General features: G+C 35.2%; 1 protein-coding gene across 5 annotated transcripts in view; it reads right to left on the reverse strand.

The window, feature by feature from the left end:
* Positions 1-17,225, reverse strand: part of CCDC171 (coiled-coil domain containing 171) — a 288,246-nt gene that overhangs the window by 82,579 nt on the left and 188,442 nt on the right. For all 5 annotated transcript variants that reach the window (XM_032880558.1, XM_032880557.1, XM_032880556.1 and 2 more), the window contains 2 exons: positions 8,974-9,119; positions 6,752-6,806 (listed from right to left, as the gene is read on the reverse strand). In XM_032880558.1, coding sequence (XP_032736449.1) covers positions 6,752-6,806; positions 8,974-9,119 — 201 coding nt within the window. The remainder of the gene's footprint in view (positions 1-6,751; positions 6,807-8,973; positions 9,120-17,225) is intronic.

The raw sequence follows: 17,225 nt of genomic DNA on the forward strand, positions 1-17,225 counted from the left end.
AAAATAACAGAGCATATTAAGAAAACCAAATTTGGTTCCTTGGAATGATCGACAATACTGACAAACCTTAAATAGACTTTCCAAGAAAAATAAGATTAATTAACTACCACAATAAGAAATAAATGTGAAGACTCTACTACTGACCTTACAGAAATAAAAACAATACTAAGGAATTGAACAATGTATATCAACAAATTAGGTGACCTAGATGAACTAAACAAATTCCTAGAAACATACAGACCACCAAAATGGACTTAAAAGGCAACAGAAAATATGAATAAATCTATTACAAGGAAAAAGAATTAATAAATAAGCAGAAAACGGGGCACCTGGATGGCTCAATGGGTTAAGCCTCTGCCTTTGGCTCAGGTCATGATCTCAGGGTCCTGGGATCAAGCCCCACATCAGGCTCTCTGCTCAGAGGGGAACCTGCTTCCCCCTCTCTCTCTGCCTGCTTCTCTGGCTACTTGTGATCTCTCTCTGTTCAAATAAATAAATAAAATCTTTAAAAAAAAAAAAAAAAAGGCAGAAAACTTCCAACAAAGAAAATCCCAGGACCAGATAGCTTCACTGGTAAATTTTATCAAGTATTTACAGAATTAACACAAATCCTTCTCAAATGCCTCCTCCCCTCAAAAAATAAAGTGGAAGGGACCCTTCCTAACTCATTCTATGAGGTCAGTATTACTCTGATACCAAAGCCAGACAAAGACATCACAAGAAAACTGTAGACCAATATCCCATATGAACATAGACAACAAATCCTCAAAAAAGAAAAAAAAAAATACTAGCAAACTGAATCTAGCAACATATTCAAGCAATTATACATGATAACCATGTGTGGTACGTATAACAGGAATGCAAGGATAGCTGAACATACATAAATGAATTTATGTAGTACACAACATTAGTAGTATGAAAACTGAAAAAAAAAGATCATTTCATATGATATAAAAAGAGCATGTGACAAAGCCCAATAACCTTTCATGATAAGAAAAATTCAAAAAACTACGAACAGAAAGAACTTAGTCTGATAAAGGACAAGCTCCTAACATCATATTTAATGGTGCAAGACCAAAAGCTTTTCCCCTAAGATTAGGAAGAATGTAAGGATATCTGTTCTCATCTCATTGCCAGGACTAGAAGTATTAGCCAGGCAATTAGACAAAAAAAAAATAAAAAAGAAAACCAAAAACAAAAACAAACAAACAAAAAAAAAAGGCATCCAAATCAGAAAGAAAGAAGTAAAACTATCTTTATTTGCAGATGATATGATCTTATATATAGGAAATCCTAAAGAATCCTCAAAAGAAATTATTGGACCTAAAAAATTCAGCAAAGTTGCAGGACACAAAAGCAACATATAAAAATCAGTCATATTTCTAAATGCTAGAAATTAAGAACCAAGAAATGAAATTAAGAAAATAGTTTCAGGGGTGCCTAGGTGGCTCAGTGGGTTAAGCCTCTGCTTTTGGCTCAGGTCATGATCTCAGGGTCCTGGGATTGAGTACCGCATTGGGCTCTCTGCTCTGCAGGGAGCCTGCTTCCTCCGATCTCTCTCTGCCTGCCTCTCTGCCTACTTGTGATCTCTCTCTGTCAAATAGACAAATTAAAAAAAAAATCTTTAAAAAGAAAATAATTTCATGTACAACAGCATCACAAAGAATAAAATACTCTGGAATAAAACTTGTACACTGAAAACTACAAAAGTTGTTGAAAAAAATCAGAGAAAATCTAAATAAATGGAATGATGTTCTATGTCATGGATTATAACACTTAATATTAAGACGGAAATACTATCAAAATTCTAATTGCCTCCTTCTTCATACCTTAAAATCATATCTAATTGATCCTAAATTTCATATGTAATTATAAGGAATCCTGAAAAGTCCCAAAAAAAACTTGAAAAAAAAACCCCAAAGTTGGAAGACTTAAAATTCTTAATTTCAAAATTTACTACAAAGCTACAGTGATCAAAAGAGTGTGGTACTGATATGAGGATAGACAACATATAGATCAATGAAACAGGACTAAGAGTCCATAAACAAAACCAAACATCCATAGGCAATAGATTTTCAACACAGGTACTGAATGGGGGAAAGAAAAGTCTTTTTAATAAATGGTGCTGGGATGGGGCACCTGGGTGGATCAGTTGGTTGAGCATCCGACTTGGGTTTAGGTCGTGATCTCAGTGTCCTGGGAGCAACCCCTGCATCAGGCTCCTTGCTGATCAGGGAGTCTGCTTCTCCCTCTGCTCCTTCCCAACTCCCATGCTCTGCTTGTGCATGGGCGCTCTCTCTCTCTCTCAAATAAATAAAATCTTTGGAAAAATAAATTAATGGTGCTGAGATAACTAGATAGCCCTGTAAAAGAATGAAATTCAGTCTCTGAATTATACCATATACAAAAATTAACTCAATATGGACCAAAACCTAAATGTAAGAGTTAATACTATAGAACTCTTTAGAGAAAACATAGGGGATTTTTTCATGACCGGGGATTTGGTGATGTATTCTTAGATCTAAAACCAAAATCATGATCAACAAAAGAAAAAAAAATGGACATCATCGAAGTTAAAAAACTTTTGTCCATCAAAGAATGTTGCTGAGAAAGTAAAAAGACAATGCACAGAATGGAGTAAGAGGGTATAAGAGGGACTGCTTAATGGCTTCTGGGTTTCTCTTTGAGGTGAAGAAAATATTCTGAACACATAGTTGTGATGGTAGCATAACACTATAAATGCATTGAAAGCTACTGAATTGTACCCTTTAAAATGGTTAAAATGGTGATTTTCTTTTAAAGTTCAATAGTTCTGGTTTTTTCAAAACAGTTGAGAATTCAACTAAATAAAGAAGTGTGTATATTAAAAAATGCACCTCATGGAAAATTGTGATCTTGTTTTCTCTTGTTATTTTTCTTGACCCCAATAACCTGAAATTAGCCTAACAAAGTTTCTTAATAAAAGGTTAACTTCTCACCTACATTTAAAAAGCCATAATATATACATACATATATTTACATATAATTAAAATAAAATATCTGTTTCTTTTTTTTTTTTTTTTTAATATCTGTTTCTTTGGAATGAGGTATGTTTTTAGATGAAAATAACTGGCCTTGGGGTGCCCGGGTAGCCCAGTTGGTGAAGCCACCGCCTTTGGCTCAAGTCATGATCCCGGAGTCCCAGGACTGAGTCCTGCATCAAGGTCCCAGTTCCACGGGAAGTCTGCTTCTCCTTCTGACCTTCTCCCCCCTCATGCTCTCTCTCACTCTCTCTCTCAAATGGATAAATAAAATCTTTAAGAAAAAAAGATGACTGGCCTTCTTTATTAAATACTAGTATTGGTCCCAAATGGGATTTAAAAAGTAATATCCCATCAAACTGCTTTGTATAATATAATTTCAGGATTTGAAAAATTGAAGGTAATGTATCAAGTTTAAAGATTAACAAATATATCTTGAAATCTGGAACTGTGACACCTCCAGCTTTATTTTTCTTTCTCAAGATTCCTCCCACTATTCAGGGTCTTTAGTGGTTCCATACAAATTTCAGTTTTATTTGTTCTAGTTTTGTGGAAAATGTTGTTGGTATTTTGATAGGGATTGCATTGGATCTTTAGATTGCTTTAGGTAATATGGACATTTTAATAGTATCAATTCCTCCAATCCATGAGAATGAAATACCTTTCCAATTGTTTGCATCACCTTCAGCTTCTTTCATAAGTGTTTTATTAGTTTTCACAGTACAGGTCTTTTACCTCCTTGCTTAAGTTTACTCCTAGGTATTTTATTCTTTTTGGTGCAAGTGTAAATAGTGTTCTTTTTTTTAATTTCTCTTTTTGCTACTTCATTATTAGTATATAGAAATGCAACTGATTTCTGGGTATTAATTTTGTATCCTATAACTTTAGGGAATTCATTTATTCTAGTAGTTTTTTGGTTAGAGTTTTGAGGATTTTCTATGTTCATGTCATTTGCAAATAGTGATAGTTTAACCTCTTTTAACTTCAACCAATATGGATGCCTCTGTTTTTCATGCCTGATCACTGTGGCTAGGACTTCTAGTACTACATTCAATAAAAGTGGCAAGAGCTGAAGAGATACAGGCTTCCAGTTATGGAATGAAAAAGTCACAGGAATAAAAGGCACAGCATAGGGAATATAGTCAATAATGCTGTAATAGCAATGTATGGTGACAGATGGTAGCTACACCAGTGGTGAGTATGGCAGTATATATAGACTTGTCAAATCACTATGTCGTACACCTGAAACTAATGTAACATCGTGTGTCAGCTATACTCAAATTCTAAATAATTGACAAATATCAATAAAACGTAATTGCTTTTCCAAAAAAAAACCCCAAAACCCAAACACTTAAGTTCTCCAAATGTTTAAGTTCTTTAAAATTCAAGAAAGGAAATAATGTCTGGGGGCACATGGGTGGAGCAGTGCAGTCAGTTAAGCATCCGACTCTGGGTTTCAGCTCAGGTCATGATCTCAGGGTTGTAAGATCGAGCCCTGCACTGGGCTCCACACTCAGGGTGGAGTCTGCTTAACACTCTCTCCCTCTTCCTCTACCCCTCCCCACCACACTCTCTCCCTTGCTCTCTCTAAAATAAATAAATAAATCATTAAAAAGAAAAAAATAACGTCTTCACGGAAACAATTTCTTTCTATTAGATCATTGTGTCACAAGTTAATATTAAAATTTAATTCAGCAGGTAGAGTCAACTTTATTCTAGAATAACTACTGCACACCTTGAAAACACGTGTGCTTAAGATACATGATAGCTATACTGTTTGGTTATGTGCAATAAACTGGACTGAAGAGTTTGAATGTAACCACAACCATTTTTACCATCGAAGAGTCTAGATCCTCGTTTGTACTACACCCAGTTTCTCCAAGTTGGCGAAATGCCTCTGGACAGTTTGAGTTGGCCAGAAAAACACCTGCATGAGGACCAGTGGGCAGCACCTCCCTGAGAGCTCAGAGTAACTCTCGGGGCCATTTCACAGCACCCATTCATTCTCACCCAAACTTCATAGAAAAGAGAATTAGCCCAACAATCAATTTAGCCTTTCCTAAATTTTCACTTCAAGATTGAGAAGTAACTGATAATTCTGAAACCACTATAAAAATAGAAATTTCCAGAAACATTAATCAAAATAATTAACTACTAAATTTGAAGGGGAAAAAAGCCATCAAGCAAAAGTAAATCTACAGTGGCTCTCGGCCAGTTCTAAAGACATCTTTCTTTCCGTAAGACACAAAAATTGAAAGATAAACTGCAACTGAAGAACTGTATGATTATAATTGTCCTATTGCAGTCAGTCTTGATTATATTTAAAATACACATTTTGTCACTCTCATAATGAAAGGATAAGGCAGGGGCGCCTGGGTGGCTCAGTGGGTTTTAAAGCCTCTGCCTTCAGCTCAGATCATGATCCCAGGGTCCTGAGATCGAGTCCCGCATCGGGTTCTCTGCTTGGTGGGGAGCCTGCTTCCCCACCCCCACACCTGCCTCTCCGCCTACTTGTGATCTCTGTCTGTCAAATAAATAAAATCTTTCAAAAAAAAAAGAAAAAGAAAGGATAAGGCACAACATCTGTATTTCACACTGATGATGGTTTTTCTCTGATGTCAAAGTCCTTTCTTCAATGTAGCTGCCACCCAAGATTTTTTTTTCCTGTAGCTGGGAATATGAACAAACAATTGGATTTCAAGGCAACATTAACTGTATATAAAGATATGCCATATACACAACATAACTGATTTCTCCTATCAAAGGTCTCACCTTTTTGGTTACAAAAAAAATGTAACCAAAGATATCTCTTTTCCTACAAATCAAATTTCAGGTTTCTAGCATATATGGATTTGATGTGACCATGGTTTGTTTTTTGGGTATTTTTAAGTGATTTACAAAGCTATACTCTATAATAAATTTGATTATTATAAATACGGTTTATTATAAATCATTATAGATATGGTTATTATAAATCATTATAAATCATTATAAATATGGTTCATTCATGAATTCCATACATCTTAAAAGCACTAGGTAATTATATTTCCAACAAATTGTCTATTAGACAATAATAGACACACATAAATTATATTTCTCTACTTTTAAATAATGAACGTATCTTTGAATTTAGAATGCTAAAAAAATACACAGTCAGTTAATACATTAAGCTTTTAGTAAGACGACATCCTTAAATGCTACTCATCACTATAAATTAAATGTTAATTTATCATTGAGAAGTAATCAAATTTGAAAATAATAGAGTATTACTAAATATATTCTTATAAGAAGGTAAATTACAGCTTGAAAAGTACTGCCAGATAAAATATATTCTGGCTCCTCTATATATACATATATAGGACAGTAGGTTTGAGAGTGGTAAGAGGTTAGAGAGTGTGGTCAAACATTTTATCATTATGAGACAAGTAAGAATCATAATGACCTCTGGTTCAGTCAGCAAAGACCACAAATAACTCAAATGCAATTATACCAGTTGGGAGAAACCACTATTTTTCTAGTTTTATCAAGTACATAAAGTGAATTCTGAAGAAAGTTTTACAGTTAAGCACTATATAACATAAACTTTCAGTCATTTGGGAGGATCTTTCTGTTACTTTAATTTTAAAGAAAGTTACAAAATGAATTAAAGTATCTTGAGGTTAATAAAATTAATGTTTAGGAAAACAACATCCTAACAGAAGTTGAATGATGTTGAAGGAAAAGTATAGTACCTTATGAAGCATATTTTCTATTGTTCTCATATGATTAGCAACACATTCTTTGTCTCTAGAAAAAAAATTAAAATTAGGTATTAGTAAAACCCAAGCCTTACAACCAATGTTACACATTTTAGTATAAGTAGTTATTACTGAAAAATAAGGTTTGGTTATTACTGTACTCCTTCAAAAAATGCAAAACCTAACCACATTCTCTGGTATAATTCTGCATTTAACTCTTATCTTTAGTTACATTGCCTGCCATAAATTAGAGGAATAAAAATCTTATGGATCTCTTCTAAAGTTTGTAAAAAAGGCTGAAAAAATAAGTAACAGAAATTTTAAAAAGAGTGAAAAAGAAAAACAAGCTATGATTACATTGTTGGGTTAAAATGTACTAGAAAGGCTGAACTTTCATTCCTTTGGTTTCTAATGAAAGAGATTTTTAAAATCATAGAGGTGGAGATATATTTTGAATGGCCATACTATGCCAAATAATATTTTCCTTTCTACATAGGCTCTTTGTGTTATAATTACACAAAAACCCTCTATGACCTTGACTAGAAGCAAAGTAACTAGTTTCTTCTATCAGCCTTGCAGACTGAATTTGACTTTAATAAAGATATAAAAAGTTTGGATGTACAGCAAAGGGAAAATAGTTAACACCAGAACAAGTTTGTATGGTGACATTTGGTAGCTAGATTTATCGTGGTGATCACTTCTTAACGTATATAGACGTTGAATCACTACATTATATATGTGAAGCTAATAGAATACTGTATGCTGACTACACTTCAATAAAAGTAAAGCTAAATTAAAAGTTTGGATGAAAATACTGAAGACAAAAATTTAATAGTAAATTAGAAATTGAAAACTGTAAATAATGTATTAGCTCTCCAAATTTCAAATTAATTTTCTTTCATGTTATAAGAACATGTGCCCATGGTCACTAGATGTGACAGATTCCTGAATTAGCAGCAATGTTTTGGAGACAGAATATTAATCTGGAGACTTTGTAATCTTGTTCCCATTCATCTAAGAATTTTCAGAGCTGCAAGATGCACTAGAAATAACCTGGGCTAAGCTTTCCACTTGCCATAAGGAGAAAGACTGAACAATGGCAACACAAAGCTGATTGAGTCAAATTCATATTTTTAAAAAATTGACAATCACAAAAACCTAATATGGTGGTACAACATTACAGAGTTTCACAATTTTCCAGAAAACGACTAACCTGACAATATTTTGGCCTTGTGTAAACTCATTTTTTCATTAGTATGAGCAATTTCCCAAGCCCAATGGCAAAGTTGTGGATATCATAGATGGCAGATCCCCTGTTCTATAATTTTGTTTACAGACTACACTGCCTCAAAAAAAATTTTAAGTGATATATATATATAAATATATACATATATTTATATTTGCAATTATAGGAACTCAGAATTCCAAATTCAGAAAACATGGAGTTTATTAAAATTAGATGTTTCTTTAATCCATAAATAGATTTTCTTTAAGCCATGCTGTTGTACAAAGGACTGTCTTAAAGTATTCCATGAAATTTGATGTGAGGAACAAATAAAAATACCCAAGAGAGAACTGTTCAATTTGAACTCCAAAGTGTATGTCAACTTGATTACCTGGTAAAAGGAAAAACACTCTCATCACATTTGCATAGCTGCCCACTCTGAAAACTGTATATTTTTTTCTATTGAACGTGTTAGAATATACAGCTATAAAATTAAATGAATTTTCCATGATCAATATGTTTTTATTGCGCTTAAAAAGATGTTATTATACACATGTTGATTATATCCTAGCATTTTTTATGGAAATATTACTTGCAATATTAGTATACCATACGCAGAGCAAATCTGGGGCAGAAGGGAATGAGGAGTATGTAACAGAAGGAACGATGAAAAACTTTTCAGTAATGAGTATTCCATTTCCTATTAATGAAATCACGGGTCTCCAACGTGTAACACTACACAGAGCCCAAAACACACAATGCGCGGTGATCGAGAAACTTAATACTTTTCCGAGATTTCTCAATAAAATATACATTGAGCATGTTGAGTTAAGAGTTTTCTTTTTTGAGGATCTATCAGAGAATTTCAAAGAGAGACAGCTGTACTTTTGTTTTCTAACACTGTATTATCCAGGGCTAAAACCCGGAGCATGAAAGTGAGAATTGATCTTTTGTCTGTTTTAAGTGATCTCCCCAAGGTCCGAGTGCTCACTTGGCTGCCATGCGGAGGGCGCTCTCCGCATCGCGGATGCTCTCCTCCAGCCGACGCTTGTCCTGCTCCAGCTGGGTGAGATGTCTATTGAGCTGACGCAGAGATTGATCTTTTCTTCTCAGCTCCATCTTTGCCTCGGAGAGACTCTGCAAGCAGACAGAAAACAGAGTTGCTTGTCAGCCCTGATAATTAACTTCAATTTATGCCATAGGCTATTAAACAAAGAAGGATACAGACTGAGAAGCAGACTTGGGTCATTACACATCAGGGTTTAACAAATTTTCTGCAAAAATTTCACGCACTTACTAATTAGAAATGATAGTTCTGATAAGATTTTGAAAAAATGTTTAGCTACAAAATACAAGTCTGCTTTATTTTTTTAAATACTGGAAAGCACATACATTTTATTCTTACACCCAAAAAAATCTGACTATAAAAACCTCAAGTTCCCTTTTCTTTAATGAGGAAGAAGTAAAGATTTTCAGGGAAGAAAGCACATGAAATTTAGAGGCTATTCAAAACAAAAACTGGCCTGTGGGCAAAGTGTGTATGTGAGTGAAGGGGAGGTGGATAAGGACACCAAGAGAATGGGGAACCCAAACTGGAAAGTACCACTACTTTATTCATAAAGAGATCCAAAACAGGTACTGTAGACATCTCAGTGAACTAACTGGACTCCACAGTAAAACTCACTTACTTGCCATTAAATAACTCCATGTCGAAGGTAGCAACACAAATGTGATTAACACCTTTCATCTAACAAAGTTACAAATAATATTTGCATTCAGAATTATTTATGTTCCATAAATATTTTTCTATTCCCAGAAGTAGAAAATCTGTTGATTGATATTTTGCTATTTGCTTTAATCTGAAATATTCCCTTAGCACAAAAATTTCAAGATGTGAGTCCTCAACTCTGGTTTGGAACTTTCAGGCTAAAGGTCTTAGAATTAGACCTCACAATTTAAAGAAGTATTTTCTAGACTTCATGTAAAATAACATAGGGATCACAGGATCCCTTAGGACTAAAAATTTGCTCATTCTTTTTCTTAGGAAATTTCTAGAATATGAGCTTATCAACTTTTCAACTACATTTGTTATACAGTGAGCTAAACAATTGGTTACACAAGCATAACATCTTCTGCTTCCTTCACAGAGTTTAGCCACACATTAATGTCCACTGCCTTGCTTCAAATATCCAGTTAAGAATAACCAAATGCTATAATTTTCATGTTCAAAATTCTTCTACAGTATTTTCTTAATGCATTCACAATAGGTAGAACAGAAAACTCAAGCAGCCTTCGTGAAGCTAAAACAGTTAACTCACTCTAAATGCTAGCACACTGAAAGCAACCAGAAGTCAAACCAGGTATTTTAAAATGTTAAAAGTTTTTAAATTCATGATTTCACTTTTCAAACAGTCAAGCTGCTTGCAGACAAATATAAATTTAAAAAATTTAAAATAAGCAAACTGTGATTACTTATAAGATATATTCTACTGTAATCTTCAGTGTTCACAGATCATCAAGAACATCCCACTATAGAAGCATCACTGATTCAAACCAACTTTTAAAAAGACAACAGGGGCCCCTGGGTGGCTCAGTGGATTAAGCCTCTGCCTTCAGCTCAGGTAGTCGTCTCAGGGTCCTGGGATCAAGCCCCACATTGGGCTCTCTGCTCAGCAAGGAGCCTGCTTCCCCGTCTCTCTGCCTGCCTCTCTGCCAAATAAATGAATAAAATCCTTTTTTTAAAAAGACAACAAAGAATAGATTGTTAAAGGCCATGCTAAACCTAGGTATTTTGTGCCAGTGTTAAGATATTTAAAGGCATTAAGAATCATGAGATTTCTCGATTTAAAAAAGTAAAATCCGTTCGAGTCCTTTTCAAGCCGGTATTTCTGACAACTTTCAGTTGATTTAAAAAAAAAAAATGCTATTTTTCAGATAGGAAGCTAAAACTAATGACCCACTACCACGAGTTATGCATAAAGTTCGAATTCTTTTTTCCAACAGAAATAACAGATTTATGCCAATCCATTCCAATTCTCTTGCCCAGTAACTCTCATGACTCGTGGTGGACATTTGTGAGGGCTACTCGGGGTGCTGCCTCTAGCCTTGTCCTTCTAAACTGATGCTCACTGGTCCTCTCTGAAAGTAACCCACGATCCTGGCATCATCACAAATCACAGTCACCTGACTTTTCAGCAATCTTATGCCACCCTTCCAAAGACCATATAGTTCTCAGAATCGGAATCTCTGCTCTATATCCAAATCTTCTTTTTTTCCCCCGGCTTTCATACTCGTCTCTCGGGGGCAATGAGTGGGCAGGGAGTCACCAAAGTCTCCTCAAGCTTGTTTGCCCTATTTTGGAAGAGCTCAATGTAGCCCGCGCCAAGACTGACACTTCAGAAAATGAACAAGAAGTGGTGTCAACCAGGTGGCGTAGGTCACACTTCCTGTGAAAATGAAGACATAGCAATCATGGTTACATAACTTAGAGACACAAAATTCCCTTTTAAAGAGTTGAGGGACATGACAACGGAATCCACATCAGTGGGTCCTAAGGTCCATAATAAAGATGTGCGCAGAGTGCCAAGACAGAAAAAGTGGTTCAATATTATGTCCTTTCCCTAAAATTCACCTTTTTTGTTTTTGATGACAAAAGTAGAAATCTTTGGAAATCTCAACACTGAGCTTTGAAGAAAGACAGACATATTTATATGCGTGTGTATAATGTATACACACAGGTACTCTTACCATATATAAAATATAGCATATATTACATGTTTATATAAAACTTTAAGTTCAGCTTTTCTTTGCTCCTGTCCAGGTTTATCTAATTAAAACCCACGATAAACTTTATGGACTCTAATATTTCCAACTGAATGACTGAAACCAAGAGGGTGTGCCTCTAGGCAGCAAGGCAACAATGATAAGCAGCAGGTTAGCCACTAATTTCTCAAGCAGGGTAGATTGTGAAAGTGTGATGTTCTGATATCCAAGAAACTGTTCAGGAGAGAATAGGATAAATCAAGTTTAATAACTCTGCTCCTAATTGTTCCCCCAATGCTCAACTCTAATTACTTGGAGAACTCTCCTGACTGTCACCTGATATTAAGTTGTTGGAGGCTGAGCCTGGAACAGCGAGATAATCAATAAACATTTAGTGGGGAGAAGAATGAAGATCCTGTTAAGCAGTGGGAACCTGCAGCACCCAAAGCCCTCCTGCTCATGAGAAAACCTATGGGACAGCCATAGTGATTGCAAAGCAATAATCCAAAGCACTGTTTTTAGGCCTTGAGGCCTTTAGGCAACAGTACATTTGAGGAAAAAAGGTTAACACGGTCACCCTAATTACAGCCCACTTTCACATACTTCATATATAAGCGAAGACAAGCCAATTAGGTAGAAAGGAAGATAAGGGAAGTTTTATTTGTATACTAATTAAACCCCTGATGAAATTAAAGGAAAAACATACAGCTCTGTAATTGTGTCTGAGAAAGGTCACTTCAGGTTCAGTTATCAGAACAGCACAGCCTTGAGATATTTCACTTAATCCACAATACAGCCCTCATTTTGTACTCAGGTCTTAATATTTACCAAAAAAAAAAAAAATTCTAAGCCTGATACTGCATTTATCTTTAAACTGTGTTGTGAACAATTTTAGCAGTTACAAAGCAAATGCTAAATATGATAACAAGGGTTTTTAAAAAGACAGAATAATATTCTGCCTAGGTGAGAATCGATGCCACCATTCTGCCCAAGATTTGGAGTTTTTGCCTTAAAACCAAAATTTCTTAAAGCAAATTTTTACAAAAAAATCCCAAATTGACTGTATATCCAAAGGTACTCTACAACATACATATTGTATTTCTTTGGATAACGGTGTTGCTGCTCACCTGCATTTATACCTCTCGCAGTCCAGGGGGCTGGGGGGCTGGGGGGGGGCAAGGCTTTCACTAAACCACTTATAAGAGGATATTTTTACATCCAGTTGTTTTCCTAAGGTGGTCACGTAAAGCTATTTATTGCTAATGAAAGCTGGCAAGAAAAGTGTGGGTACCAAGGAAGTAGTTAAATATAGGGAAGGCTTAGAATATATGGTAGATGTGAATATTAAAAGACCCAAACGTTTTCCAAAATGTCTTTTTTCTTATTTGCAGTTTCTGAAGTTCCCATAACAGACGTGCATTACTGTTCAATAAGAACACAAGTTATTTTTTAATTCACACGTGATGTCATATTTCTAAAGCTTTAAATGTTTATTGAAGCTAACACTTTGTTTTGATTGTGAATATAAATTAAATTAGTTTGCACCTATGGAAATATTTTGTGCAGTGGAATTTTTTTAACAACTGCTTTATGGAGCTAGAACTCACCTACCCCATATTCACCTTTTTGAAGTGTACACTTCAGTGAGTTTTAGTATATTCACAGAATTGTGCAACCATCACCAGTAGGGGTCTGTTTTGGGGAGGAGAAGTTCTTTAAAAAACAACAACAACAAAAAAAAAAACCTGTCAAAACAACATGGCCACCTAAATATGGCATCGTCCATTTCAGCAAACTCGAATTCTAAACTGCACATGATATACAAAGTTTATCATTTTGTCCAGTAATCATTTCAAAAATGTAAAATTTGTAACACGATTTCTCTGAATCAAAATATTTGATTCATAAATGTGGTCTAGCACAAAAGCTAGTTTTCTGAGAGAATGTGCACAACTCTCCAATTAATATTTCTGGATGTTAAGGGGATCATCCCACAGGTTCTTTCTCATAAGGGTAGAGTATAGCAGCGCTTTACACCATTAGGGCCAGTGAGGAAGACCAAGCCCCAGGAGACACTGCTTCTATAGATTTTCTTTTGTCTAATGGGAAATATCTATGGATCCACATTCCTACGGACTAAAAGCTAATGGCTTATTCAATTTGGTATAAAAGTTAGTCATACAAAATGAAAGGCAAGACAACAACACCAGTGTTCTAAAGAACGAAGCTACACTTCCTAGGTCAGGGGTAAAAAACATCTCTGACATATTTTTTTAAACTTTATCGCGTCTGACTGTCATTTTTTAATAAACATTCCTAGGTTGTGGTAAATTGGGAACAACATCTCGGGGCACTAACACTAAGGCTGGAAAGGAAACGGCACTGTTTTCAGCCCTACTCTCATAATGGGACAACTAGAAAAGTATATAAATCAAGAACTGAGTGGCTTCTGGGTCAACCACGTTAGGCTAGCTGCCACAGAAAGCATAAAGTTAAATCTTACAACTGGGCATACTAGTTAGGGCTGAAACAAAAGAATACCATATTTTACAATCAAGCGTGAAAATCTGTGAGATAGGCAATCAGACAATTTATAATAAATATATGATAGTAAAAGATGCTGGTACATGGTGAAATTAATATAAGGATAAATTTCGGTTCCTAGTATTCTATAGTTTAGATGGATAGTCTGAATTAAAAGTTCTGCAATTTTAAGTTATCTTCCTTAGGGACGCTGTCTTCTATTATTTTCAAATGAAATCCTACACAGAAGGTGAGTGATATATTTATAAGCTGCAGAGAAGATGAAATACTTTACCCATTTTGGGGGCTGAATAAAATGACAGTCTAGTTACAACTCACATATCTAGTAAGATGACAGATGTGAAAGTGTCCTATAAACCAAAGAAGGCTACATAAATTTAATACGCATCATTAATGCAATACTTATACTTCTCATGTAATGTCATTATAGCCTTCTTCAAATCCCCACCTGTATCTGGCAACTTGAGTCTCTGTTTTATTTCTACATCATCATATAAGTATATGCACACACACATATGTAAATATATATAATTTTTTTAAATAATGATTTCTATCACACTTGAAAAAGATAAAAGGAAATTAACAAACCAAATATAAAATAAGTTACTTTCATAAATAGGCCATATACCATAGGGATGATTATCCAAAAAAATGGAACATATGAGTGATGAAAATTCACCTTTAAAGTTTCAAAGTATGCTGTAAGATTTTGTTGTATAATGGTTTATGCCTATTGGTACCATATTCTCACATATTCCTTTGTAAATGTCCTCTTACATCCCATCAAGATAAAAGCAAAAAGTTAACCCTTCCCAGTAAACTAACTGAATGTGATCAATAGTAAAATATAAAGGAAAGAAAAGGAACCTCATAAAAGCGTTCTAAGTATATTGAATGCTGTTTGTCTAACCCTCACATACATACTACAAAACTGGTAGGCTAAAAGTGTTAGGTATTGAGAAGGTGAAGTGGGAGAGAAATAGTTGAAACACGTTTCAGAGGACCAAAAAGGAGGATAATAAAGAGAATCATGAGAGCCCTCTCAATTGGAAAATACACTCAGAAAAGTAGAGAATGGACAAGTGGTAGCTAGATTTACTGGGACACATGGCATGGAAAGCAGTGATGTGGCAGGAATATTTTCTCAGAGCATAAAACAATTTCGCTGCACTACAAGCCTTATGAAACAGAAACCAGCTGCAGGAGACAACCACCATGACACTGCTCTAATAGGATCAGCTCTTGGCCGCCTGGGTGGCTCAGTTGGTTAAGCACCTGCCTTCAGCTCAGGTCATGATCCAGGTTGCTGGGTTCAAGTCCCACATCAGCCTCCCTGCTCAGTGGGGAGTCTGTTTCTCCCTCTGCCCTTTACCCTGCTCTTGCTCTTTCTCTCTCTCAAATAAATAACATCTTAAAAAAAAAAAAAAATCATGGCCTCTAAGTTCCCTCAGTGAATCCCTAAGAAGTAGAAAGGGAGAGAATACACATAAGTTCTTCTGCTGGACCTTATCAGCTATAGACAACCCCAGCAGGTCCTAAAAACTTGAAACAGATGATAACCTTAGCTATGTAAAGGTCCAGAAAGTTGCTGAATTCCCTGGCAATATTTTAAGTGAGTCAAGCTATGAATTCAGTTGTAGAAAAAAATATCATTTAGAATTAAATGCTATTTTCAAATCACTTGAGAATTACCTAAAACTACTGTCGAAGAAGAATTTGAAAAAAAAAATGAATAATTTATAAAGGCCTTCATATAGTTGGATTGCTGACATTTAAATAAAAATAAATTATTGTTGGAGGAATTTTTCAATTTTAAGAATTCCTTCTGTGACATAATTGAATAATAGCTTAGGTAATACTATATCATAATTAAAATACCTGCACAGTAATATTTTCATTGTGCTACAGAATTTAAATAACTATTTATCTTGAATATGCTACATATTAAATAATATTAGTAAAAGTAAATCAAATATCAGCTGAGTAAAAATCAATTATCTAAGAGAATCTGAAGGTCAAATGTAAATTAGAAAAATAAACTTGGGTTCCTTTAGGCATAAGTATAAATACAACAAAGCCCAAGTTTTTTCTTGGAAGTTTATTCATTGGATGAATTTTTGTGTATTAAATATTATACTACTGAAGGTACGTGCTATGGTGAGTGCTGTGAAGTAGGTAAACCTGACGATTCACAGACCTGTGCCCCTGGGGCTAATAATACATTATATGTTAATAAAAACAACAATAATAACAACAACAACAAAATAAAACCAAAAGTGGGGCGCCTGGGTGGCTCAGTGGGTTAAAGCCTCTGCCTTCGCCTCAGGTCATGATCTCAGGGTCTTGGGACAGAGCCCTGCATCAGGCTCTCTGCTCAGCGGGGAACCTGCTTCTCCCTCTCTCTCTGCCTGCCTCTCTGCCTACTTGTGATCTCTGTCTAATAAATAAATAAAATCTTAAAAAAAAAAAAAAACCCAAAAGTATTATACCACTGATCACTGTCTTAATGTTGGAAGTATAATCACGGGGGCGGGGGAGGGGCGGAGTTCTAAACACCACACCTTCACTAACATACAAAGTTCTAACATACAAAGTTCTAAACACCACACCTTCACTAACATACAAAGGTGGACTGCCCCATCTGGGGCAGTCCATCTTTGTATGAAGACTCTAGGCCCGTTCTCAAACAATGCCTGTCATACTCTGAGTCTTCCATAAATGTTTGCAACTATAACTTATTTTCCCCAAATTCTGTGGGGGAAAATAGCTGGAGTAGCAACTGAACCACATGACTTTATCATACAAACATCTCATTGTTACATTAACTCATTTCATTCTTCAAAATCCAGGGCGATGGTTCACATTATCACTCCTATTTTACACACAACAAAACTAAGAATCAGAGGAGTACTGGTCATCTAAGTACTGAATGGGTTT

The sequence above is a fragment of the Lontra canadensis genome, unplaced genomic scaffold, assembly GCF_010015895.1.
Source record: "Lontra canadensis isolate GAN:19392208 unplaced genomic scaffold, GSC_riverotter_1.0 scaffold70, whole genome shotgun sequence".
NCBI classification, from domain to species: Eukaryota; Metazoa; Chordata; class Mammalia; order Carnivora; family Mustelidae; genus Lontra; species Lontra canadensis.